This window comes from Diplotaxodon limnothrissa, linkage group LG5 (assembly GCF_057381915.1).
Source record: "Diplotaxodon limnothrissa isolate DT_005_m linkage group LG5, D_limnothrissa_male_GT1.1, whole genome shotgun sequence".
NCBI lineage: Eukaryota > Metazoa > Chordata > Actinopteri > Cichliformes > Cichlidae > Diplotaxodon > Diplotaxodon limnothrissa.
The window spans coordinates 26,810,045-26,837,899 of NC_140600.1; the positions used below are offsets into that span (position 1 = coordinate 26,810,045).

At 41.6% G+C, this 27,855-nt stretch overlaps 1 protein-coding gene across 1 annotated transcript; it reads right to left on the reverse strand.

Annotated features, from left to right (window-relative positions):
- Nucleotides 1-605: 605 nt before the first annotated feature.
- On the reverse strand, nucleotides 606-27,527 carry tasora (transcription activation suppressor a). Its single transcript, XM_085353370.1, has 28 exons — nucleotides 27,117-27,527; nucleotides 24,889-25,034; nucleotides 23,178-23,270; nucleotides 22,805-22,877; nucleotides 22,192-22,283; nucleotides 21,082-21,213; nucleotides 19,623-19,753; nucleotides 19,313-19,344; nucleotides 19,046-19,151; nucleotides 17,817-17,920; nucleotides 17,495-17,598; nucleotides 16,771-16,843; nucleotides 15,962-16,036; nucleotides 15,462-15,658; nucleotides 15,100-15,378; nucleotides 13,448-13,631; nucleotides 12,998-13,126; nucleotides 12,685-12,839; nucleotides 11,127-11,307; nucleotides 10,284-10,772; nucleotides 7,864-9,257; nucleotides 7,371-7,493; nucleotides 5,690-5,849; nucleotides 5,391-5,499; nucleotides 4,159-4,337; nucleotides 3,599-3,757; nucleotides 2,616-3,399; nucleotides 606-2,310 (listed from the first exon to the last, which is right to left on the reverse strand). The coding sequence occupies exons 1-28, from the start codon at nucleotides 27,382-27,384 to the stop codon at nucleotides 1,809-1,811; spliced, it is 6,453 nt and encodes a 2,150-aa protein (XP_085209496.1). The 5' UTR covers nucleotides 27,385-27,527; the 3' UTR covers nucleotides 606-1,808.
- Between the last annotated feature and the right edge of the window lie 328 nt (nucleotides 27,528-27,855).

The window sequence follows — 27,855 nt, forward strand, 5'->3', positions numbered from 1 at the left end:
TCATTTTTGTTCTGGTTTGGTTCCCTGGTTCTGAGACAGTTTTACATGAGGTAAGTGTATGTACAGTAATCCCTGTGAGCCAGAAGCTCAGGAGGGAGAGCACTGTGAAGAGTTTCAGGCAGTAACAGTGAGGGGATATCTCTAATAATATGGGTCATCTCCAACACACAGCCCTTCTTCTAGTTGAATCCAAACTGACTGACACTGCGCCAGAAGAGTTGTCTGTGAGTCTTGGTTAACGTATTTAAACAGTGTGTAAACACATGAAGCATTCAGGACTTTGGCAGCTTGATGTCTTCATGATAAATAATATCAACATCACTGTGGCTTCATCCACCTGTTACACTATGTTTGGAATTACTGACACCAGTGACTCGGAGCAGCTACTGCGTGATTTTCGCAGGCAGAAAGAGCGCCACAGCAGCACCGTGCAAGAGGAAAGGGAAAAAGATATCAGTCAGAAACTTTGGAAAACCTCAACATTAATGCCGACTGTTAGAACTGCATTCAGAGCACAAAAGTTTTATATAACGTTTATTATTTTAATACAAAAAAATCTGATATAAAAAAGAAAACATAAAAAATGCTTTAAGTTAAAACCGGTCCATTCCAGAGTCTCTCCCTACATAAAATTTAACACAAACAGCTCAGAGTGTAACAACCAAAACACTCTGTACAAACTAAACTTTTTTACAGGATATAAACATCGTCCACAGGTATGAGGCAGTCTGTTTGTCAGCCTCCGGTACAGGTTACTCTGCAGTGCCATTTTCCACAAAAACAAAACATCTTCACAACAAAACAAAAACTTTACTTATTAAACGTTCCCAGAGTGTGAAACTGGTGCGTTCAGGGAATCTGGGAAAATGGGACTACCACTCAGAGTAATAAGAGTCACACTTAAGGTCCAGATGATACTGATTTAAATGAGACCCTTCATTCAGTCAGAACCTGCCCTGTATCCACATCAGTACTGAATTCTTCTGTGACTGAGGTACACCAATTGCTGTGCTTGTTTTTATCTCTCGATCATGTCCAAAAACTGAGAAAGGGCTTCATCTTTCAGTGTTTTTCAAACAGACAGACATATTTGGTGCTTTGAGGTTTTTGGAGGCTGCAGAACTTCAGTAAGAGACAGAAAATAGTTGAGGACAACATTTTTTGATCTGATCTCAGACTGCCAGCCATCAGAGACAAATGTCTTCAGACATTTCAGTCACTCTTAGGTGCATAAAACAACTACAGGAGGGCTTGACAGTCAATATTTTTATGTGAGAAATAACATTTTCACATTTTTGATGTTTTAAATGAAAAACATCAGAAACTTGATTTAAAAGAAAACAACTTATTGCTGATTCACACATTCACATATCTCCTGGGGTTTAAGAACAGCCCTGCAGGAGTACAGGTTGAAAAAGTTTGTGTTTATAAGTTTGAATACTGTACAAAGACCTGCAGCACTGATATAAAATTAGTGTGCGGCATTTTCAAGACACGGTCTTGCACATAAAAAGAGGTGATGAGCCCTGACTGACAGAAACATGCAGATTCTTTGACCTCCTGGGATGATTCAGGATCAGAAGCAGACTATACAAACCATCTGAAGCTTGCATACTTTAAGACTCTACTCTACTCCACTTTTGAACCACAAACAACATGAATTTTTTTTGTGGTGCAATAACCTGGCTAAAACGATGATCTTTTTTGTTTTGTTGTTGGAAACAGAGCGTGGACACCTGTCAAGAGTTTGGCCTGTTCAGACTCCAGGCTGTTAGTTTTCTGGGGTCATAGTTTAATCTGCTGGTTGTCTACGTCCCATTAAAGCCTCCTCGCTGCCCCCCTCTGTACCTGAAGCCGCCCGGACCTGCAGGGCTGTGGTACCCTCCCAGCAGTGAAGGACCCGTGAAGTCCATAGCTGCCTGCTGGAAACCCCAGACCAGCGGGACAGCACCTACAGGGCCTAAACCTCCAGGCCACAGGGGTGGCTGCCCCAGGAGGCCCCTGATTCCTCCCAGGGCATTCAGGGGCCCCAGCATGGGGGCCCGGTGAAAAGGCTGTCTGTGGACTCGAGGTAGGTGGGGGTGAAGGAGACCAATGCCCCGCTGGCTGGGCGGTTGGTACTGCAGGTGTGTAGCACCCTGCTGCTGCTCGCTCACATGTTGCTGAGGGTGCTGGATTTGTAGTTGGGGCAGAGCAGGATGTGAGACACTCTCGTGGTTTGTGACCGAGGTGATGTTTCCAGGTACCTCACTGTTGCCCGGTGGTGCTGCCTCTTCTGTTATTGGCTGTTCATAGCTGGCTTTTGTTTCACTACAGAAAGAGAAGCAGAAGAAGAGACTGAGCAGGAACCGGACTGTCAGAGGTTGAAAACTGAAATCAGCACAGCTTTTATGGATGCATGTCAGCATCACATGGAAACCTCTGGGCCACAAAATGAAGTGTACACAGAAGTGCCAGAAAGTGCAGTTGCACTAAGGGCCACTTGCGGCTCTAAAGGTAAGTCGAAAAATTCTGTTTGTATTTTATATGAATACTCGAACAGTGTTAATATTGCAGTCATATTACAAACTGGCCTGTAAAAAAAGAGCAGGACTCAAACCAGCGTGTTATGTTACCTTGTTCTGTCCTCGCCCTCTGCTGGACAGGTGGTGCAGGGCGGTGCACTACTTTCGTCTGCTTTGGAAAACGCAGGCTCTCCATGTTGATCTGCTTCGCTGTGTGTCTGATTGCTCAACGCTGTCACTACAGCTGCGTTCTGATTGCTCGGAAAGGCTGGCGTGCCATTATTGCCAGTAGCCTGGTTTCCTGCCTGTGAGCCCACCACTCGCACTGGAGTGCTGCCTCTCTGATCTTCAGCCTCTCTCCCTGCACTTCCTCCTCTCCTCCATCCCTCTGTACCAGGCTCCACCTTGTCCTCTCTCCTGCTGCTCAGCTCTGGCTGCAGTACCGAGTGAATTGAGTCCAGTGTGGCTGCCACGGCTTTCCTGCCTGGAGTAAGCTGTACTGCGTCAGGAGGACCTCCCTGACCCAAAGGAGAGGAGGGACTGTGTAGGAAGCCTTTCACAGGGTTAATGCTCAACTCTGCCTGGGACTCCAACTGCTGCTGCTGCTGCTGAAGCTGTTGCAGCTGCGCCTGACGCTCTGCCCGCAGTTGTAAGATGGCCTGTCGAAGAACCTCACAGTCAGCGTCCGAGTGGCGAGGGACCCCGTCCTTACAGGAGGCGTCAGGGACGAGCTGGTCAGAGGGGTGAGGGACAGAGGTTGGGAAGCCGGAGCTGGGCTGTGGAAGCTGCTGTGGTTGGGTGATAGAGGAGAGCGAGTGGTTGTGCTCTGGAAAGATGGACAGGGAGCATTCAGGACCCGAGACACAGTCACTATGACTCAGCTGACCCCCGACACCTGAGGAGAGAGGAGTACTCCCATCAGAATGGATGACAGGGCTGCATTTAAAGTTAAATGAATGCATGTTATCTCTAAAACATGACTTTAAAACATGACTCTGAAGAGAAGGAGACGGAAGGAGAGAAGGAGTGTCAGTATAGGAGTAAAGTAGGAGAAACAGAAAAGATGGAGAGATGGTAGAGCAGACATTTCAAACCTTTGGCACCTTTGGGAGACAACATGTCATCTATGATTGGCTGCTTTGCCTTGATGTCATGACAACCAACTATTTGGGAGAAGTTGTGCAGAATTTCATCGATATTGGCAACAATGATGCCCCCGCTGGAGTAGGCCGTGAACTTCTCATTATGATGCTCTGAATAAAAAAAAATTTAAAAAAAGAATGATGAGATTATTTTCTCATGTTAATCACATGACATATTAACTTAACAGTCAGCTGAGCCGCTGCACATGCAGTCATACTGTGCACAGAACATGAAGATTTGTCATTCATAACTAATTGAAGCCAAAATCATGAACAACATGAAAATTTGATTAACCACCCGACCAATCAAATGATCAAATGTTTATTGGTGGAATTTATCATCCTATAAATGCACTTCAGGCACACCGCTCCTATGGTTTTAAGTCAAGTGAAATAGGAAAGGCAAAAAGTAAAAGCTTATGCAGTTCAGTTGGGTTTAGTTTGCAATCAGGTAACCAGTCACCAGTATTAATCAGGTGCCCTGAGAGTCACGCCTGCTCACATATACGTACCTGTGAGGAAGATCGTGTGTCGGTACTGCGTGTATCGTCCCTGCAGTTCGATTAGACAGTCCAGGTCAGGCGACTGACGGTTCATCATGTCGCAGTGATGATAAGGGAGGAACTCCACGATCTGCCGCTTCTGATAAGCTGACAGCAAATCCAGCAGGCTGGCTGCTTCTCTCCTGAATCTGATGATCAAACATACACAAATCATCCACGTTCAGCCAGCAGGAGGATGTAGATGCTTCTTCAAACATCTTACTGTTGGAACAGAGCTGCCCCCCTGCACATAAACGGAGAACGTGTAGAGCGAGTGGAGTCCTTCAAATTCCTTGACGTCCAAAACTCTGCAGACCTCTCCTGGTCAGCTAACACCACGCCCCTAATCAAGAAGACCCAACAGTAGCTACACTTCCTAAGGGTGCTCAGGAAGAAGCAACTAAACGCCCTGCTGCTGGTGACCTTCTACAGATCCACCATCGACAGCCTGCTGACCTATGCAGTGACAGTGTGGCACACCAGCTGCACGGAGGAAGACAAGAAGGGACTGCAGAGGGTGGTAGATACAGCACAAAAAAAATCATCGGCTGTCCCCTGCCCTCGTCTGCCATCTAACACTCCCGTTGTCTCAGCAGGGCCAGAAACATCTTGAAGGACACTACCCACCCCGGCTACCATCTTTTCAACCTACTGCCCTCTGGCAGGCGCTTCAGATCCATACGGGCCAGAACAAACAGACTCAGGAATAGCTTCTTCCCCAAAGCTATCACCATACTCAACTCATCAATTCTCTGCCTGTCTGTCTCTGTACTATACTGTACCAGTACTGTACTGTGTATTTATATTTATATATTTAAATTAAGTGTATAGTTAAATTATTGTATAGTTCTTATAATGTGTTAAAGCACATGTGCACTTTTATAAAGCTGTTTTAATCTCGTTATACTATGTATTTTGTTACCATTCAACCACACCTCTCCAGTCAGAATGTATTCCAGCTTGGAATACTGAATAGTGTGACATTTTATCCACAAGGTCACCAATGACCTGTTTACAGTTAAGGTTAGTTTCACATGTATTCTTTTAATTCCTTTAAAGTTTATATATCCTGCTAGAATTATATAGCAGTTAATCTGTAAAGCCTAAACTAATTTAAAAGAAACTTGTTTTGAAATGTGACACCTATAGTTTCTAAAATGGCTAAAGGCTGTTCATTACACAGTGAGAAGCAGATCTACTACCTGGCTTGTTCTTTTAATTTTTTGTGCGTTTTGCAGTGAATCTTCCACCTCCAAACATTCTCTAGAGAACTGTGCTGTTCCAGGAACATCAGCAGTGCCGCCAGTCGTTCTGTAGAAAAGCATTTCATTAATTAACACTCCAGTTATATAAGTAATGCATTTGTTTTGATTGACAGAAAAGATAAAATCTGTTTTTATCTTTGTGAAAAACAAAATTTTCTCCATGTGTAGATGTGATTTTTTCCCACTACATTTACATACATACATTTACATGGCTGCTTTCTGATTCTCTGACCTACCGTGAGTGATGCAGTCTGGACTGAGGACCAGCTCGTCTGATACGATGCAGCCTCCGGCTACAAACAGCTCATTGTAGCTGTTGTTCCTGATGTCATCCAGCGTATCGATTCCCACAAACACCACAGCGGAGTGTCGCTTCAGAGACACCAGCCCTGGGATCTGACAGCAACACAAACACATAAACAAAGCTGCTGTATGTGTGTTTTCAATGTGGGCTTCTCATGACTCAATATCTACAGCAAAACATCGGTCAAGCATGAAAAACTCAATTCCTCACAGCAGTGGCACATAAAAAGTGCAGCCGCTGACAGCTAAGTACTGCAGGAACCTCTGCAGCATACTGCACATACATATTAAAATCAAAAATATGTGGAAAACCTGTCATTGGTATTTGTACTAATCTTTGTCCTATAGTTAGCGCCTGCCACAGAGAAGGCAGAAATCACAACAGACATTGTTTGTTTGCAGTGTTACATTTAAAAGTGCACACAAGTGTTGTGTTAGAGCATTTAAGCTCTAAGTGCGCTGGTCTTTCCTGTCCAGGCCATCAAGTCAGCACATAATTGATGCATAATGCCAGCGTGATCACACGAGCCTCTGCATTGGTTTTACTCCTTCTACTTTGCAGTATAAAAGTACATATACATATATATACACATACATATATATATTCCAAAATTTATTCCAACAGGGTTGGACTCGGCACTTTTTCACATAAATCTGGTATACATGTCGTTATTGTGTCATGTTGATGTCACGTTGTCAGTATTGTGCAAACAGCAAAGAAATAATCGGAGCCCTACTACCTTCTATGTGTACACAACCTGCTCAATAAAAACTGATTCTGGTTCTGTGTGATCAAAGGGGTGCTTGTACAGGTCTGTTAACTCCTGGTTAAATAAAGGTTAATAATGAAGAGCTACACAAATGGACAAATCTCACAGAAACTTTATACAGCTAGTGAGCAACAACATTACATTTGACCTCTGCAAGGTCAAATAACGTTAAACTTATTTTTAAAACTCTGGGATTATAGTTTGCATCCAAAGATCACATTTGAACTCTGACCTCAGGTTTACATTTCACATATGCCTTTCTTTTAAGCTGACCCCAGAATGCATTACATCTTTAGAGAAAGAGAAAGAGCTGCTGAGGTCATTTGAAATATACAGTAGTATAATATTATATAATAAGCTTAAGTTACTCATGTCCAATTATTTACAAATCAATACCCTTTTTTAATGTTTGTGTCGTGTCATGTTACCCTTACTGCACTACAAACTTCTTAAAGTACATTTAGAAAGAACAAAGATGACAAAATCAGTACATAAAATATAATCCCATTCCCTTAAAGGTAAATTCACAGCCCAAACCACTTGCGCTTCAAACATGTTGACACTGCTGGAAATATTCTGCGTAGGAGGTAGGACACATGAGACTTCTTACTGCACGGGACTACTAGACCCTTTATTTGCACTGTACTAAGAAGCTGCAGGTTCACTCACATGCAGCAGTGCCTGGTGTCTTAAAAAAAACGAGGCCTGGAGAGCTTGAGTGAAAACAGCTGATGTCTACAGTACACTACAGTAAGCTCCACTTAACCACAACCGGCGCAGTCATCATCAGACAAAACGTGTGGATTAAAGCAGAGTCCGTCAAGACTTTACAGCTGTTAACTACCTTGTGTACATGTCCAGCTATGTCCTTGTTCTTAATGATGACCAGGAGCCTGTTGTCAGGGTCTTCTTGGCTCAGAAAGGTGATCGGATTCTGCTCCACGTTACCCTGCTTCAGCAGGAGTTCCTACAACATAACGTCACACACAAAACATAAACACAAATAAAATAACTCTTCACTTTAACCAGAGATTATACACATTTATACCAACAAAGAAAATTGGTCAACTCATCGTACGCAGCAGCAGCAACAGCTTTGTGTTTAGCTCCTTTAGCATTAATATAACTGGCACTACCTCTTTCATATTTGACATGTTAAACAGTCTCTATTTGCGATTTTCTTGAGATCATCTTGTCAAAGTAGTCAAGCTGTTTATTTATAAATAAGTAAAGGAAATCCAAATTTAAAAACAGTTAAAAAATAAAAATAAAAAAACATTCTGGGGACTTTCCTTTGGCTCTTCGTGTAGTGTGAACTGAGCTGCCCATGAGGCTACCTTTATATCTTTGGTGACCTTGTCTCCTGGTTCAGTGCAGTGGATGTAGAACTGCAGGGAGTTTTTCTTGACTTCTTTGATGATCTCCACCAGGCTGTTGAACACATCTGGCTGCAACTGGCTGATCAGGGAGCTCAGGTCTGTGGCAGGGGGTGCGGTCCCCACACTGGGCTTGGCGACAGGTACAGAGCTCGGGCTGGATGCCGGTTTAGAGGGATTGGAAGCTTCTCCCAAAGGGTCAGAAGTGCCGCCTAGCCCCGGCAGAGTCACAACAATGTTTTTAGCTGGAAGAACACCCCCACTGTCAGCAGCAGCAGTACATAGCACAGTCCTCGTGGTGCTGTTTTCCTGTGTTTGGCTGACATCTTGAGTGATTGTCCTGCTGATTTCTACAGTTTCATTCTGCTGCGGTGTCCACTGGGAATGTGGTGATGTGCTAGGTGGAGGGCAGAGGACAGAAGTGTTTGCAGGCTCATAGATCAAACCAGATGAGGGGGTAGGAATTGATAAAGAAACATGAGAACTTGTGGGATTCCTGTAGGTTGTGCTGTCTGGCAGCCACGCTTCATTTCCTCTGGAGAGCGCTAGGCTTTGACTGACTGTGGTGCCAGAGTCAGCAGCTGTCCACTCATCACAGGAAGCAGACCCCTCGTCATCTCTGCCTGTAGTATTAGCTGCTCGAACGCTGGCCACAAAAGCACTGACTGTATTCGCTAAAGTGGAGTCAGGGTTAGTCCCACTGAGTTCGGGCTTGCGCTCTCGCCAGCCATCATCAAACTCTGTTATCATGCTGTTAATGCCGTCCTTTAGTGAGTCCACGTAGTCCTGCACGGAAGGGCAGGGGTTGTAGAAGGACACATACTGTGAAAACTGAGACACGGAGGCGTAGGACATTGTGTGTTGTGGTGTAGGTGTTGCTGTGATTAAAGTCGAGTGAGGATACTGAGGTAAGTTATAGTGGGTGCTCTCCTCCTGCAGGAGCAGCTGAATCTCAGAGGAGAAGTCACCAAGATGTCTGTCCACAATGCTGTTAATATCTGTGCAAGCAGAGGCTGAGGAGGGAGAACCACCTACCAGCTCCTTCACATTTCCCTTTTTACAATCCATCTCTTGGATCTCCAAATCTTGTTCATGATCATCAGTCGCTTTTATCTCTCGTTTCTGCACCTTTTCACCTGCCTGACTTTCTTTTTCCTTCACCAAAGCTTCTACCGCTTCTTCTTTCACTTTAACCATTCCTCTTTCTGTTGCTTCCTTCACTCGCTCAGTGGATGGTGACGAGATCCTTCTCTCTGGAGATGGAGGAATAGATGGACGGATGGCTGCAGAAACACATGGCTCTTCAGTCTTCTTTTCTTTACCCTGAGGTTTCTCCCCTTTGTCACTGGATGCTGCTGCAGGAGAAGACAGTGTTAGACTGGAGACAAATTCTATTAACTGTACACGAAGGTCAGCCCATTTAAAAACAAGCATATATTACAAGAGGGAAGGATTACAGGAGTAGAACCAATGAGGATCGTGTGATTGCACTGGCACTATACATCAGTCGACTGCTGATGTAAAATATAATAAAGTTTAAAAAAAAAAAGTCTCACCTTACACTTACAAACTGTGATCTTCATACTATGAAATTTTTCTGCGTTACAAGTCGTTAAAATCAATACAGGAACACTAAATATCAATGTTTGAATTAATAAATGAAAATAAATAAATAAATACATGGAAATACTCAGGGAATAGGTCTCTACTAACAAGGCTCATCTCCTGCACACTTAGCCACATATGTAAAACGCAGTTAGCCATAAGTTCAGGGGCAGGGGAACATGGCAGCTTCCACAAACTGGCGCCCGCTCCTATGTATTTCTGATATATTAAATATAAGTTTAGAGTTAAGAATGCATCAGTTTGATGGAGGATGTAATTACACACTATTCTAGATACAATATCCTTTTTTCTGTCTTAATACCTTTTGAGAGCAGGCGCATCAGTAGCCTATAATAGTCATATTTTAAATGAACGGTATGGATCGCAGACTGTGAGAGGGACTTTGTCTTTAGTTTGCAGTAGGTATCTGAAGCCTTTAACACATCTGAAATGCTCAGGTTCCTGTTCAGATCTGGAATTTTAAATGTCAGAAGTGCTCAGAAACACGGGTAAAAATAAAATCGTACTTCATACTGCAAAAATAGTAAATTTTTCATAGCTTCCTCAAATATATTAAAGCTGTTAAATAAATAAATAAATCAGTCACAATGATTTACACAACCGATAACCCAGAATTTAAAGGTGCAACATAAAATGGAAAAATAAACTTGGATTAATTTTTAAATTTGCAGTTGGCGATCAAAACTGCAGGTGGCATTAAAGTCCAGAATTCACTGATACATTAAGCAAGATGCTCTCAGGTTGCGTGATGTTACCTGCAAACTCCCTGGAGGCCATGGAGGTTAACAACTCCTCGTTAGCACTTTTGTGGTTCTTATTAAGTAGGCTGAGCTCATTAGGCTGGGAGAATGTGTGGGGCGGAGGGCTGGTCTCCAGGGAAGGAGAAGGTGGGGAACTGGGCTGAGGAGATGGGCACTGTGTGGGAGATTGGGGAGGGCTGGGCTCTGGAGATGGGCACTGAGACGGGGAAGGTGGGGGACTGGGATCTGGAGAAGGACATTGCGAGGGTGAAGGAGGAGGACTGGGGTCAGGTGAGGGGCACTGGGAGGGGGATGGAGGCAGGCTGGCCTCAGGGGATGGGCACAGGGAGGGGGAGGGAGGAGATCTGGGCTCAGGAGACAAGGTGGGGCTCTGCCTGGGAGGGTTGGTTGTTGTGGTGATGCTTGTAGCCATGGTGAGGTGCAGGAAACGAGGATCGTGAGGGATGTTCCTGTCTCCCAGGGCGTACCTCTCTGAATTCAGACCTGCAGACGGAAAACACCAACATTTAGTTTTCAGTCTGATTAGTTCTCCAACTCTGTGATCTGCAATCTAAACTACAGGCTGCTGTATTCATCCTAACTGTACCTGGACACGGTTTTAGCACAAAAACCTTTATTCCTATGATGGATGTTAGTAAACAACGTGGCCCCTTATCTTTTTATTGTTCATACATTTTTTCGTTTTTTGAGTTTTATTCTGACTTTAATTTACTCTTCATATTAAAATCTACAGTATTTAAATGTGTGGTATGACTGCTGATTGTTTTTTTTAAATTATTGTAAAATGCACACGGTCTGTTTTAGAGTACAGATGTCTGACTGAGCAGACAGACACACCTGTTATGGGGATGAGGACCCACGGGATCTCATATTCCTCATCGTCATCTTCATCAAACTCCATTTTTTTCCCCAACTCTCTTCTTCCTCCTCGAGCTGCTGCTCCGTGGTGATTCATCTCCCCGCTGTGCGAGCTGGGACTGAATCCCTCCAAACTACTGACGCTACCTGCCGTCTGCTCCTACAAACACAGGAAAATTTGTAATCTCACCTGCTCGATTTCAAATGGTTTTGTTTTATGACACTTTCCGGAAGAAGCTTATCCAGAGTGGGAGCTTTATTTAGAAGTAATACAAATAGAAGCAGCTTTGTAGCAGGTAAATATGCAAGTACTTATATATTTATAAGACAATAATACAACATTGGTTTGGGGATAAAATATTAAAAGATAATTATACTAATATTCATAAGAGGGATAGGTAATGCTAATTTCCAGCTGCTTACTTTCATTATTTAAGTGTAAACATTAAATAACTTTGATAAAGCCGTCTGTTAGGTTCGGTGAGTCAGACTTTTTCCACCTGGGTGCCTAAAACAACAGATCAGTGTTGGGAGCTGCTGATGAGAAGCCTTATAACAACAATTTTCCAACCAGTAATTCTTGATTTCTGCTGCAACATTTGGTGTAAACAACATGAAAGGATCACTGGTGTAACTGCATGGAGGATAGCTCTTGGCACACTTTGTGACTCTCAGGAGTGACTGAGCATTGTTTAAACGTTGGTAACCGCCTTCCTGAGTATTGCTGCTGACCATGTCCATCCCTGTATGACCTCAGACAACCAATCTGCTGATGGCTGGTTCCAGCAGGATAACACACCATGTCATAAAGCTCAAATCATCTAAAACTCCTTTCCTGAACATGACATCTCTATTCAAATGGCCTCCATAGTCACCAGATTCAATGGACCATTTTTGTAAAGTGTTGGAATAGGAAATTCACTTTGTGGATGTCAATGTGGACAAAATCGCTGAGGAATGTTTCCAGCACCTTGTTGAATCGATTCCATGAAGAATTAAGCTGTTCTGAAGGACACCCGGTAGAAAGCAGGCAAGAAGATGACTAATACATTGAAATAATACATAACAACCTATGTGATTGCACTGGTATCATCTTCCTTATCTCTTGTTGGTCTTAAGATGCTAAGAACACTCTAAAAACCACTGAGATCATTTTATAAACGACCCTTAAAAGCTCTTGACAGGAAACCACAACAGTATCACAGCTGTGATATGCTTCAGGTTTTAATAGGCTTTTTGTTCTGCAGTCCAGTATTCGCTTTATTCACTGTAAACTAAAAAACAACAACAAAACAAGTAAAAGAAAACCCTTGCAATGCATCTCTAAAAATTTACCAGGAAACAGAAGGTAAAAAATGTGTGTAACACTGGTACCCACAAACTAACAAGTGCACTTTAATGAGAATTGCACTTTGCAAAGTAGTCCAGTAGGCTGAATTGAACCCTTCAGCAGACAGGTTCTGGCTGCCTGACTGCATGTTTGACATCGCTGTTCTAGACAGTAATTTTGTGAACAGACACCATAAACATCAAATACCTCCAGCTCATCCTGCTTTCTCAGATCAATGTCACAGTTGGTGGGCAGGCCTAGTTTTGTAGCCAGCTTATCAAACGGATACGACCCCCTCAGCCCATCTTCTTGTGCCTCATAAAGGCTCTGATTAGCCGTTCCTCTGGCAGCCTGGTCGAGGCCTGGAAATGAGCAGAAAAATCAACTGAAATAAGATGTAAGCAGCAAGCTGCTCCATAACAGAAGGAAACAGAGTTAAAAGATTCTGGTTAAACAAAGGAGCCAAAAGAAGAGCAGGAAGAATGGAAAGTTTCAGCATGTTGTCCGAGTATCCGCTCACTTGTTAGCAGGCTCAGAAGTTTGGCGGCAAGTTCAGATCCGTCTTCTCTCAAATCAGTATCCTTCAAACCCAATGAGCCAATCACAGACGTGAAGGAGACAGGAGACAAGGACACTTGGTTTCCTTCAACTTAGAAGGCAAATCCAAAGAGAAAACATGTCATCAGTCAATGATTGTGAGCTTGTTAACAAAATGAAAAAAGCAAACAATCTTTGGTGTTCTTAAGAAAATTTAGAGGGAAATTTGACAAAAAAGAATCATCGAAAGAAAAAGAGCTTCCCCTGATGTTGCATGAATATACAAATATGACTCACTCATGAGGATTTGCTGTCAAACCTAAGTTCATTCATGACTTTAGAGGTTACATTTGAGGACCTGAAAGCTGATTTTCATGAAGCCTGGGATCAGGTCATATCAAAAAACGCAGACATGCTTTTCCCATCTCCTCACCTGGGATCTTGCTGTGCCTTATGGGTTCCTGGGATGCTTTCAGGTATTTAAGAGCCCTCTCTGCCGCCTGCTGCTCCATCTTCCTCTTCCTCCCTGGAGCCTGGAGCCCCCCTCCTTCCTCCCTCTTCACCTCATTTTCTGCATTCCTCTTGCAGGTCAAAACAAGGTCGATCAGCTGCTGCATCTGAGCAACAAGCATCACTGGTATGAGTTCATCAACCCCATAGGACAAAAACAATTTCTGTCACTTTACCTCAGTAAACCACCCACTGTGGGTCTCTCGCTCTCATTTCAGATGCAACTGTGAAACTGAAAATGTGACATCATAATGTGTTGACCAGACTTTCAACTTAACTGCCTTAAATCTGAATCCACCAAGTTGAGTTTCCTCCCTTGAGATTTCCTGTCAGGTCTTTACTACTATAAATTGCTGCTTGTTTGTGGGTCTTTCAGCCCTCAGTTTCACCACTAGTAAGTGAAAAGTATGCTCTGTTTGTCTAAGTTTAGGTGAATGACTCAAGGAAATCTATTTTGCTTCGCAGGATTATTTTGCACATTTCAATCTCCGCATTTTTATTTCCGGACTCTACTGAAGTAGCTTTACATGACTCACAAATCTAAATAATCCTCATTCATATTTCTGATTCTTCCCTATCCCTCTGAGCCTGCTGCTATCTGAAGCTACCTGATATGATATTTGAACAGCAGGTGAATTAGAGCCTCTACTCATAGCCAGAGCATATTAGGAATATACATTCTAACAACAATGCCTCGCCTGTATTCTTAGTATAGATCAATAAAGATTTGGTTTGACTACCATTAGAATAGTTTCTGGGTTTTTCCAGGGGTAGCAGCATAGGCAGAGACCACCCTCACTAACTTCTGATGCAAACACAGTCAGTTGGTTCCATAAGCAGGCTGAAATATAAACAGAAACCACTCAGCTCAGAAAAGAGCTTCAAGGGTTACTCCAGGATTTCAAGGGGTAAACAGTTAAAGATTTCATGTAGAATTTTGAAAAGTGTAATATTTGTAAATATTCGCAATGTAATCAACATGCCTATTTGTTTGCTTCAAGAAACTGAACGAAACAAGGAGAAATAAACCAATGAGTATATAAAAATATATATTTAAAAATATATATTTGCCATAATTTTCCATCAACTTGTTACCGGGCATCCACCACAAAGGGAAGCAGAGAGAGAATGAAGAGGGAAAATGAAGAGGCTGAAACAGGATTTCATTAAAATAAAAGACTGTGATCATTTAAGTTGTTCTTGCTGAAGGTCTCCAACACTGATCTAACCCAGAGTTCTCCCCAGAGCTTTCTGGCCCGGAGGGGGATATTGAGAGCACCCATAAACTGCTACCAAATGTAGCCATTTAACCCAAAAAACAACTGAATTACTTTTAAGCAAACTGAATAATATTTCTATTAAACCCCTTGAATTAAGGCTGAAAGTCCGTAATTCAATAACATCTTGAATTACAATATAATAATTTCAATACCATTAAAATAACATCTTGAGTCTTTAATTTTCAGATAAATAATATTGGTGCACAGAGCTGTATCACTGTCCAAATACTTATGGACATGACCAGTACAAGTGGACTTACTAAGCTGCGTTATGTTTTTTTGTGTGACTGTTCACCTTTTGTGTGTTGGTCTGCCCGTGCCTAGTATTTCCTGTCGCTTCCTTCTCTGTTGCGTCTCTTTTCCTGGCTCTTGCTTCCTGATGCGGCTGCTCAATTCCACAGTGCGCCTCTAATAACAGCCTGGCCCGAGCTGCTGATAGAAGGTAGAAGGCGGGGCTGTACAGGTAGGAGCGCAGGTAACCCTCCAAGTTCACCCGATGGTGTATGGGAGCAGCAACTGACTTTTCCTTGTCATCCATCTGGGAATCGTACTCACCCATTGGGTACTGTCGAACCTTGGGAGCAAACACAGAAACGTTACAGTCCCCAGGGGAAGTGGATATTTGAAGGAGCCAGTTTCAAGAGATTTGGGTCGTACCTTGCCGTCTTTCAGGCCAATGAGGTATTCCCGTGCCTGGCGCTCCACACCAGCAGACAGCTCAGGAGGGGGGTTGGCACGAACTTTGAGCAGGGCATGATGCATTGCTGGGATAAACTGACTTAGCCGTGACATTACTGCAGCACCAGATGTCTGAGACTCAGAGGCATCATGGGAAGAGAAGCCAGAGTGCGGTGCTACATGGGAAAAAAAAACAAACAAACAAGGAAAACATCATTAGGTTGAAAATAATGTTGATTCAGCTGTTTAACCCTGTCAGCAGAGTCAATGATCAGTATTAACACTTAGGCTCAGTGTCCTGTGAACTGTGGTTACACTAAAAATGCTTGTATGATGACTCAATTTAATTTAGCTCATCAAAAATTGGTTTTCAGGGACACCATTAATGCTCCTGTTATTTTCTTTTCAATATAAAACTTTACTTTGTACCAAAAGGCAACTACAATAAATGAATGCCCCTCATTTACGGCGATACTCACCAGTTTTGGACACATCTCTGGTCTCTGGGAAAACAAACAATGCCTGAAGACACCTCTTCCAGTTCTCTCCTCTCTCTGAAAACACATTAGCTCACTCTATTACTTTCATTATAGAAAATTCATAATTAATTATACAACCAGCAAAAACATAGTACATGAACATTTCACTGACATCTACCAATATTTTCTTTGCAGAGAAAACTCACAGCAGTGATAAAATTAAGGTTAACTACTTCAAACAAGAATAAAATTACTATGGGTTGGATTGTGCCAAATCTGCCTTTAAGGCACTGAAATGGGCTGAAAGCACCAATAAAGAGGATTTATATTTGGTCACCCTCCCCTTCAAAGTTATTCTCCAGTATTTTACTATCAATTTAGAAGAGGTGAGATGGCCTCAAGACACATTTCATTCACACTCTCCATCAGAGGATGTTACAGTAAGTTGAATGCTCAGCCTGAGGGATGGATCAAACACATTAATGAGCATGTTTCTGCTTGTGCTTCAAACCCCATGCTGGCAATAACTCTAAACATGAAGACTGGAACGGTCTTACATAAAAACTGATATCTGCCCAAGTTTGAAATTAGCAAAGAAAACAATTTACAGAAGCAAACATGAAATGGGTCAATACGGGACTGACAGAGAAGTGATCTGACTTCTCTAGCGCTAGATACTGCCTGGATTTGAATGAGAAGATAACGCTGAATAGTGAGAAATGCGTATTTATTTATTTTTACTCTTGATTTTTATCCAAATATTATCCTGCATACAATTTACCAGTATAACTCATAGTCCCATGCCTTACCTGTGGGCGTGGCCATCTGAACACTGGACAACAGGAACAGAAAGCCTTTATCTATAAGCGGAGTCACTATAACCTGTAAAGAGAGCAGACAACTTGTACTCAACACTTCCTGTCATTCTTCACATTTTATTTTTGTCTTCCTTGCTACACTTAGTTCAAACTGCTGCTGTCTGTGGGACATATTTACAATTTTTAGTATCTCTGAGACTCCAATAGTGATGCAAAGCATGAAAATAATTCTCCAAACAACTAAAAAACACAACAACAAACAACTTCTTAAGATAAAATAATGTTTCCACAAATCCACTTATCATTTTGCATTGCTTATAATCTTTTTGTAGTTTTATCACAATGAAAGTCAAAAATGAGTTACTGGGACACTTAATTACAAACCATTGTCCTACCAGCATAACAAGATAACTCAAGAATATTCAACTGCTGTCTAACATACATTTTACACCAAGTAAAGGTTCAAAAATAGAGTAAAAATCACTGTATCACAGAGTTTCAGCTGATAATGGCTCAGAACTTCACAATCTATTCACCTGCAATATCAAAGTGAAATAGCTGCCTTTGATGTGAGGCCGTTTCAAATAAAGGCAACCTGCTTTTCTCTGTAGGTAAATAAAGACTCTGGCAGATATATAGTTTCCATATATAGCTTCCATGCACTGTACATGAGAATCTGCTAGTCCTCTGTGATATTAAAGCAAGCAGAACCCACCACTCGCTTTATCTCCAGCTCATGCAGCAGTCTCGTCACGCTGGTTTTAGACCGATTTCTGTCCATCACTTCCAGAAGACTGCAGTAATAGCCGTTCTTCACAACTACCAAAAAGAAAATATAAAATAAGTCCCATCCACTTCCTCTTTCAAGCTCAATGCACATGCATTTTGAAAATATAACTAAGAAAGGATTTTTGGCAATATCTGAGGGTGAAAATGCTGTTACAGAAAGGGTGATTACTAGAATCTTATGTAACATTAAAGTGACTGTAGTTCTGGTGTGTAACGTGGCATCACTAAGAGGATTAATGTGATCTTACCCTCCTGTCTGCTGTTGTAGAGGTTATAGGAGAACAGGCTGGCAGGGAGGAGGTTGGTCACCTGGTCGAGCCTCATCAAATGACCAATTTCCAGCTTCTCTGGTCTGAGGGAGGATCATGGTGAGACGGACACAGAGCGAATTATTTTAAAATGGTAAGGATGCATTTGTTTAAATGTGCATGCAGTTTTTTCGAAGTAAGTAAAAGTAAAAATTATACTGCGAGGGATTACAGATCATTAAAGGCAGGCTGGTAAGCTATTTTATAAGGCTAAGCTAAAGAGTTGAGCGCAATGCATCACAGAAAACATGGACACCAACAATGGAATTTAGTCAGCTAAGCCAGGTAAGCTTTCGAGGTGTTGATGGAATATGTCTGTGTGTGTTTTCATTTTAGTTGAAACCTTTTCTCAAATTTTTTTTATTTTTCCCCCACTCTAAGAAACACCCCCATCCAGTGTTTCCCATGCTTACACTTTACCCAGTCAGACTGCTGAGATATACTAATTATTTTTCAGTGACTCGCTTTTTATTTTTTCCATCTGTCTGAGAGAAAAACGTCATAAGCACTTTAGCAGTGGCCAATATCCTCAGTCGTATTTTTTAAATTCAGTAACAACTAACCGGCTATTCCCAGCCCTTCCTTTTTTGTTTTGCCCTACCTCCGGGCTTGTAAGCCAGGGTGCTGATGTGGTGGTTCTCATTCAGCTTAGATAGAGGATCTATGGAATCGAATATACTCCTAAATGTTAGCGTGCCTATCTGCAACATAAATGGCCTGTATTTGTATAGCGCTTTTCTAGTCCCTAAGGACCCCAAAGCACTTTACACAACCTGTCATCCACCCATTCACACACACATTCACACACTGGTGATGGCAAGCTACAATGTAGCCTCAGCCACCCTGGGGCGCACTGACATAGCCACGCTAACATTTTATGTTTCACTAGACCAAACTCAACTCTCGCTAGCTGTGGTCCAAGATGGTGGAGTTCACGTGCAGGATGGAAGACTCACATCACAAGTAGCTGATTATATCATTCAAGTCTATCTAAAACCCACTTTAGATTTCAATCCATCTTTAAAGATAAAGAGGAGTCACAAATGTTGGTCAGTAAGTCAGCAAACTAATGTCTTTTCTGGTCATCCACACCCCACCTACAGGAACTCCATAACCCACAGTTTGAGAACCACTGCTTTAAACAGCCTAAAGGTCAGCTCAGTACTCACAGTTTGTGGGGTAGGAAGGGAGGAGACAGGGAACAGAGCGAGATCTGAAAGAGCACTCGGTCGCCTTTCACCAGGTCTCCAGTCCACACTGTGAACTGAGCATGCTCTGTGGGAGAAAAATAAAACCTCATCAGCACCAGAGCAAGACTGAAAAGAAAAAAAACAAAAAACACAGAGCTTCCTATTTTATTTTATATCCAAGCAGTGTAGGTGACCTTTCACATTCAGGTGTGATTACATCGACAAAAAACAGGGACCAGTGCTCACCTTTACTCCCCTCTGCTGACTGACTGTTCGACCTGCCCACCAAACACAAATTACAAACTTCATGTCAGTTTTGGCACAGAGATAGAGGTTAAAACTCAGAACCATTGTTGATTCCTCCATGTCTAAAATGTCCGTCAGACTTTTATGGAATAAAATATAAAAAAAACAAAACAAGAGCACATTCATTAAAAGACTCCATTTCTAAAGTTAATTACTGAAGCTGCTCTGGCTGCTTTTTCCTGGAAACCTGCGAACACTCTCTTTAGGTGTCATCTCGCTAGAATAGCATCAATTTACATGTTTCACATACCTGATGGGTGCTACAGGTGCACTGGGAAGAGGAGAGTCTTTTCCTTTAAGCTGGAAGGAGACCACAGCGTACGGGCACACCTGGCGAGGTCGCTGTCGCAGCTCGTCGAATGAATACTCGTAGAAGTATTGCTGGAATAATCAAGAAAACGGTTTTGTTTAAAGCAGTCATTGCTTCTTTAAAAGACTCACAAGGTTCCCAAACGCTTATTTTCCTCTTCAATAACCAGACGTGATTGCATATGTCAGTACTTTTTCACATTTACACATGCTGTGTCTATACTTGCACTGCCTACAAGTAGATTCACAACAAGTATGAACAAACTAAATGAATCTCACTACAAACACCTGAAAAATAATTTGAATGATAATGATTAGTGGTCACCATCTTGGCTCAGAGTAGAAAAAGAGGTGCTGTCAAATTAATTCCAGCTAGTAAAAGTAGGATAAGTCATATGCACTGATCACGATGTCACCATTAGCGCTGACAACATATCCTCATCAGCAGATAGAACTGATTTTTATTTTCCAGGCAAAGACAAAGAAAGACAAAATTCGAAAGAGGGCCAAAATGGGATCACAGACACACCAGATGAGCCTCCTTCTCCAAACGGAGCACCTCTCTATGCTCCTTCGGTAGCTGCTCAGCATACTGTGGCTGCTTCTCCATGATGAAAGGAGCAAGTTGAGGTGGCTTCAGCGTCTTGAGTGAGATTTTGGTAGCACGTTTATATCAGTGTGCAAAGGGCTTAGGTATCCAGAGGTAGTGCAGACATGTTGGCAATGATCCACCCAAAACAGATGGATGGGTGCATGGATGGGACAAGTTTTTGACAAAATGAGGTGGCAATCACAACAATCAGAGTCAAATGCTGCAACTGTTATTTGTGTGAGTGTACAGCCAGCCTGTTCCATTTCAGACAACACTGACCCATGAAATGAAATTCACACACACATTAAATATGAGCCCTAACCCAACCATGGAAAATTTATTTTTCAGGTCAGTCCTAGTACAAATATGGAAACTAAAAATTTGATCATCAAACAAAAACATTTTAACTAGAAAACCTGTTTTAGCGAATAAACCATCTGAAGCTGAAAGATATTTTTCATGTCATTTTGTTCAATTTAAAACAAAAAATACATATTGACAGACGTGTAATTTTAGGTCTGCTTTTTCAACAGCTGAGTCATTTCCACACAATCCTCTCTGGATATTGTTTTTAAAGTTAAATTCAGACATTCAATTCCTGCCAAACACAAACCGGACCCCAATAACACCGCCAGAACCAACTGAAAGACTCCTGTTGACTATAAAACATCTCAAAGCACTGAAACAATTTTCTGTGTTGAACAGATAAAATGTGTGTAAAATGTGTGGGACATTATGTTTGTCCCAGAGTAAGTTGTCCATTTCTCAGTTTGTTTGTTTTTTCCCCTCTGTGTTTGAGTGTATTTACCTGTGTGAGTTCAAATGCGCGGTATGAGTTCAGCGAGGTGACTTTGCTGGCGTTCTTGGAGATATGGCTGTCAAAGCGAGGCGTTGGATCTAGAAGGTTTTTCATGTTTTCATAGATGCTCTTGACTTTTCCCTAAAACGCCAAACAAAGAATTCCACTGCAGATTACAATCATTTCTACCACTACGTATTGAGTTTAACAACAAAGATTTATCAGAATCAGTGTGCTGCCGGCTTTCTCACCCGACGACACGTACACGCCGTCAGGGCTCACAGATTCTAATGCGTCGGATCTGCGCTTTGTATTTACGTCTTTTTGCGGATTCCGTTTACCTGCTTTCATTTGCTGTTTTAGCTGTTTGGTGGTTGTCAAAATAGTTTTGTGATGTTTAACCTATATATAATTTAAATATCTACAGAGTGAGCCATCTAACAAATGACATATCCACAGTCACAACAACTCAGCAATAAATAAAACACAAAGAAACATAAAATAAGCAATCAAATCGATAATTACAAGAAAGCTTGCCTCACAAACTCTGTTCTTGACTTACATCAGTGACTCAATACTGCACTTTTCTATTATATCCTACTAAGTGTTGGTCAATGAAAGAAAAACTATGTACTTTAAAAATAGCAGCTAGAATTGCTTGAGGGTTTTTTTTTTAATATTTTGAATATTCAAATGATGACTAATGACGATGACTATCCCTTCTACAAAATCAACAATTTGCATGTCTCATGTCCTTGCTTTTCTCTGCTCTTACTTTGTGCTTTTATAAATGCAGCAAGACATTAATGAAGCATTATTTTAGTATTTGTGCAATTGTCCTCAAAGTGCAGGCTTCAGCTCGTGCTGGGGTCTAAACAGAGAATAACATGGAGCTGAGTAAAGTGATAGATTTTTCATAAAATACAATTATTTGACCAATACAGATTTTTTTTTTTACCTGAATCCCAAATACTCTATTACAGAAGTACTTGTGAAACATAAGTCCATGACTTTTCCTAGACTTTGTGGATTTATTGAACTTTCCAACATTTTTAGAGGTTTGTAAAATTCCTTGACCATTCTCAGCTTTTCCACGCACATATGAACCCTGTAACTTACCTTCATCACTTTGAAGATGACAATCTCCCCCGTAGTTCCTGGTGTTAAGGAACTCATCTGCAGCAGGTCTGAGTACCTTGACAGATACACTCCTAAGAACATATGCAGACACATATGTCACACACACACACAAAGTGATAAAATTACTACTTATAGAATTTTTTTTAAAGTGGTACCTTGACTTAAGAGTGCCCCAACTAACAAGTTTTTCGAGATACGCCCAGTCTCTTGTACAATTTTGAGTTTAGAGCTGAAATTTAGAGCAACATCTGCCGAGCATGTCGTGTTTCACTCGTTCACCTTATGCGGTTATCAGTGTTGTTCTTACATTTATTTTGCAAAACTTTGCTTTTCCAACCATCCGGAGGCGGCGCTTTTGAGGGCCTGGAACGGATTAATGGCATTTCATTTATCTCAATGGAGAAAATTGATTTGGCATACGAGTAGTTTGAGTTTTAAGCTCCGTCACAGAACGAATTAAACTCATAAGTCAAGGCACAACTGTATATTTACTGGAAAGCTGATTCAAAAAAATAAATTCAATATCAGCTTGTTGTGACTTCTCCTTTTAGCATACAATAACTCAATATGTAGATCATTTGTGCACTATTACCTTTACTGGGGTTTCCCAACACTGTGATCCAGCTTTGACCCACAAACAGTCCCTTCTCACAGAGCAGGGGAAGCTAAAACAATAAACAAAACACAAGTTAGATCACAGATATAATGAAAGCTCAGTCTTAAAGGACATGGTTTATTGGCGTGATCCCAGTTATTTTACAGAGAAAACACAGTCATTCAGTTTTCTAGGAACAACTACAAGCAGTGTCTTTTCCCTGTAAACTTAATTTCTTAAGAAGAAATCTTCTAAGAAATACATACTTCCCTTAAGTAAATCAACTATGTAAATTGACTATGTCTCTGGATAAAGGCCAAAACAAACAAAACCACTGTTAACTGAACCAATAGCTCGGTGTCACTCCTACCTTTTGAGTGTCTGTCAACAGGAAACAGTAGCACTCCTCCAGCTCCTTATCGGTCCTCCCCTCTGCCTTCATCTCCTTCCTTTTTTCCACAAACTTAAAAACACACACACACACACACACAAATAATGTGATCAATCATAAACACAAACACACACAAAAACGATCAGTACAATGATCACTAAACAAACAATATCATCTCTCTAAACAGCTTTTCCTAATGACAAACCTATCCAATTCATAATTCTTACTCCAAGACCTAAATTTTCTCACAACACAAACATGGCCTCTGAAATAGCTGCTCTACCATGCAAATACAGGCAATACATTCACATGTGTTCAGCTCATTTCAGTGTAAATAAACAGTAGTTTTTATTGAGTGAAATATTGATTTGTTCATTTCCTGAGCACTGCACTGACACTTGCACATGTCCATGGTACCCCAATCCCGATATTTCTATTTAATTTCTTTTATTTATTTAACCAGGAATTTTTTTTTTTTTTTAAAAGATGAACAATCTATTTTGCGTGATCGTGCAAGACAAATACACAGAGCAGAATACACTAAATAAGAACTGATTCTGTTTTAACTAAGCTAACTATATTAGCTTGTCGAGGTTAAATCTCCTTTAACATCTCCTTTTACTTCCTTTAATATTGAAATATATGATTTCAGAATTCAGGATTAAAATTACTTTTTTTTTCTTCCTAAAATCGAATCAGTTATACTGCTTACTGTACTGTGACAATGTCTGTTCATTCACCTCCCTAACTGACAGATGTGTTAACAGGATCTACAGCTAAGTAATACTGGCATAATTTTTGTGGCATCACATTAATTTGCATTGCTTACTAAATCTGGCCCCTGTTCTCTTCCTGTGTGGACGCCCCATAAGAAGTTACGTCACCAACTACCAGCTGAGGCTTGCTTATGACTGCTCTTTACTCTCTCATGGAAAGGAAGTTATCTACCCAAGCAAGGTGTTAAAAAAAAAAAAAAAAGACAGCAGAGTGGTTTTGTGATACTTTGATCTAGAAAATGAATAGTCAGAGTACACCAGCGGTTTCAACATAAGGCCCTGAAACCAAAATCAACACACCAAATCGTCCAATCCAACCCACAGCACAGCTTTGGAGAATGTTAAATCTTGTGTTTGTTTTATAATGTTCTTACTGACAAAGACATCAACTACAGCCTGTAAGTAAATGATGAACCATTAAGGGGCATAAAATGAGCTGCTGTCTACTGTCAGCATTCCTTAAAATAACATACAAATTCCCTTTTTTTTTTATATATTTACTACAGAATTTGATTTTTTTAAGAGGCGGTTTGCATTAAAAAAGACATTTTCTTTGACTAAAAAGATTTCTGGTTTTTATTTTATATTCCAGGCAGTTTTTCTGCATTATAAAAGTAAGATTTACATTGCGGTTATTTGTCTTAAGATATATCAAGCATTAAACGCGTAGTTAAACTTCTTTATATGGAAAGAAAGGTGAGACAATGTTTTTCTTTGTTTTTAGTACTATCATCTGTGTTGCCCACAAAGTAAACTGTTACAAAACCACTTGACCAGACCATCCAAGCAAAGACGTGTGGTCACAACCTGCAAGTAAAGTAGTCCCTGCACGTAACCCACGGTGATCTTGATTTCCCCCTCCCTCCCATTTAGTTGTTTAATGAATTCACGACTCTGACTTGTTTATCACTCACCTCTTTCTCCAGCAGCTCACTGTAGACAAGCCGAGGTATGGAGTACGTAAAGCATCCAGCAGAGTTAGTGTCGATGTAGCTGGAGGTCAGGATAGTCATCATGTCTTCATACTCTCTGGACTCAGTGGAGACATACTGGAACAGAGCTGCAAGAAAGACCGGAGAGATTAGAGCCAATAAAAACCACTTTCACAAATAATCCCTCAGAATGATGAATCCATTTTACCTTTATAATTTACATATATACCTTTACACTGTCTTCATTATTTCGTAGCAAGAAACAGGTGTGTTTGGCTGTTTGCAGTGTTCTCTGTTCAACATAACATTTTCTTCCACTGGACAAGTAATTGATGATGTAACTTCTTTTGGGGTGTCCACAGAGGAAGAGATAAGGGGCCAGATTTAGTAAGCAATGGGCCACAATATTAATTCCATGAAAAGCTGATATCATGACACCCCTAGTTTGCAGGTAACTGAACTTGATGCCTTGCTTTGTGTATGTGTAACAGGCATATAACGAGCTGAGGGGGAGCTCTTTCAACCGTATCTTCAGTTTCCCTGGTCAGTCCTGGTCATCACTGACTTTAACACACTTGCCTCTAGAAGGACCATAAACTCAAGTCAAATAACAGGACTTTAACTTGAGCTTGTACAGAATATTACTGCTCTTGTCAGTAACCCTGCTGTTCACGTATATCAGACAAAATTGTAAAATTTGAAATAAAGCCACCAATATGCCCCACCCTTTATGTCGCTTTGAGCACAAAGGCTCCTCATAAGGAGGCCCACAGAAATATTTGACAGACTGGCTTAATTACAACAGGACAGGTGCTGTTTTTTTTCTTTTTTTAGCCAGATTCTCAGGAGAACAGGAAAAACCTGTAGCAGCTGCCTCCCTCGGAGTGGAGAGGGCTCAGCTGGAGCATCAAACACTAATGTGTGATTTAACAAAAAGAGCTAATGCCCCCAGTAACCCACAACATATTTGTCCGTTCCACAGCTACAACACCGGGGTTGAGACAAAATATTCAAACACAAGCCAAAAAGATGTGGTGGTAGTTTCAAATTGTGGTCTCAGACAGCTATAATACATAAAGAAGATGTCAGCATAGCCTGACTATCTTTGAATTTACTGCTTCAAAAAACCCTATAATCATCAGCATGGTGGTTATTAACTATGTTTGTTAAATGATGCATTCAAAGGAGGAAAAAGAAAATAACTAAGATTTCTCTTGAACTAAAGGAGGCTTTTTCAGTAGGAGTGGTCTATTAGGCTTGGAAAGACTGCTTGGAAGGTACCAAGGAACATAACAGTTTGAGTAGGACAGGATAGGATAGGATAGGGAGTTGCATGGAGTACATGGGGGATATATATGCAATGACATCCTTTAAAACTGGCTCCCGGGCCAAAATTATTGTGTTGGTTTGGTGCTAATCAAGGCAAAAATAAATTACCATGGTCTCAGGCTTACATCTTTCTGACCTACCAACAATCCCTAAAAAGCACAACACCAAACCTTATCTCAAAGCTCATTTAACTTTTAGCCTTAATCTTATAGTAGACTCTGTAAAAAGCGCCAAAAAATGTCCTCAAGATCCCATTTTAGGGTCGACACGATGACAGTAGCCATAAACACAAGAGCAGAAAGCGCAAAGTACATGTGAGCACTTGGACACTTATAACTGGAATGTAAACAAGGAGGCGGTTACCTCGCTTTAGCTAACCCTCGTTAGCAGAAGCTAATGTCAACATAAAGGGGAAAATGCAGCTTATAATTTCGTACATGAATGCGTGGATATTTACTTTCACTCACAAACAGCCTAAAATCATCTATAAAGTGAAAAATAAACACCTGTTGCACTTACAAGCATGTAATTAATGTTAACTGGCTGGTGACGCTAACTCCTAGCATCCCTCACTAAGCCTAACCGTGTACTCAAACACACTGGAGCTTGTACGGAGTTTGATACACGTAAAACTGATGGTGACAGTAGGGCTGGACATATGAAATACACATTTGTGGACACAACCGTCATGTTGTGCGATGTAAGAAGAGAAAACAACGTTTTCGAATTGATACTCGCACGTCCGATAATGGAACTTCCCCGTTGCTAACTCAGGTTCAGGGCAGTGTTTCAGGTGTAAAAAACAAATCTAAACAAATTAGCACAGAGAAGTCCTGAATGCTATGGTGTAATTTTACTAATATACAGACACAATGGCCCACCTTTCTTTTCCTCAGTTTTCTTCGGTATGTGGAACTTGTAGGGCTCCTTGGGCATATGCCTCTTATGGACTATGTGAGGTGCCGAGTTCCTCCTCTCCATCCTCCCGCCAGCAGCGCCCGGTCTGTCCGCTCCAGGCTGACTTTCTCTGGAAGGGGTTAGGTCGATCACCTCGCCATCTTGCAGGCTAACATTAGCTCCAAGCTCCGCAGCAGCAGACACCCTCCTCGAACGACCTGCTTCCCTCCGGGGCAGGCTGCTGTCGTCCATTGTATGTATTTTGGACGTAACGGAATAGTCTCTCCTCAACCGTCACTCCGGCACCTCGTCTCTGCTACAGTCCCGCGATGACACCGCTGTTACCTCCTAATCCCGCAGCGGAGGGAGTCGGAGCAGCACTCAACCCGCACCATGCTTCCTGTGGGCGCAGATCTTCTTCACTGAGATTTAGCTGCACCTGGTTATCTCAATGCTGCCATCTTCTGGAAAACGAACCCCATCCCCACAGTTTCATTACGGTTTCAGTGGACGCAGAACAGCGATGGGTAAATAAACTGTAAAATAAAGCATGTCAGGGTTCAGGGAGGACAAAGCCCCGAGCCTAAAACTGCGACAGTTCCCACGATGTTTTTCCACGGTGTAGCACAAAATGGTGGTATAAAGGGCCACTGAAAGGGAAAATAAGAAGCCGAGCAGCAGGGCCGTGCAGAGACGTTTAAAGGGGCGGGTGCTCAAAGTTAA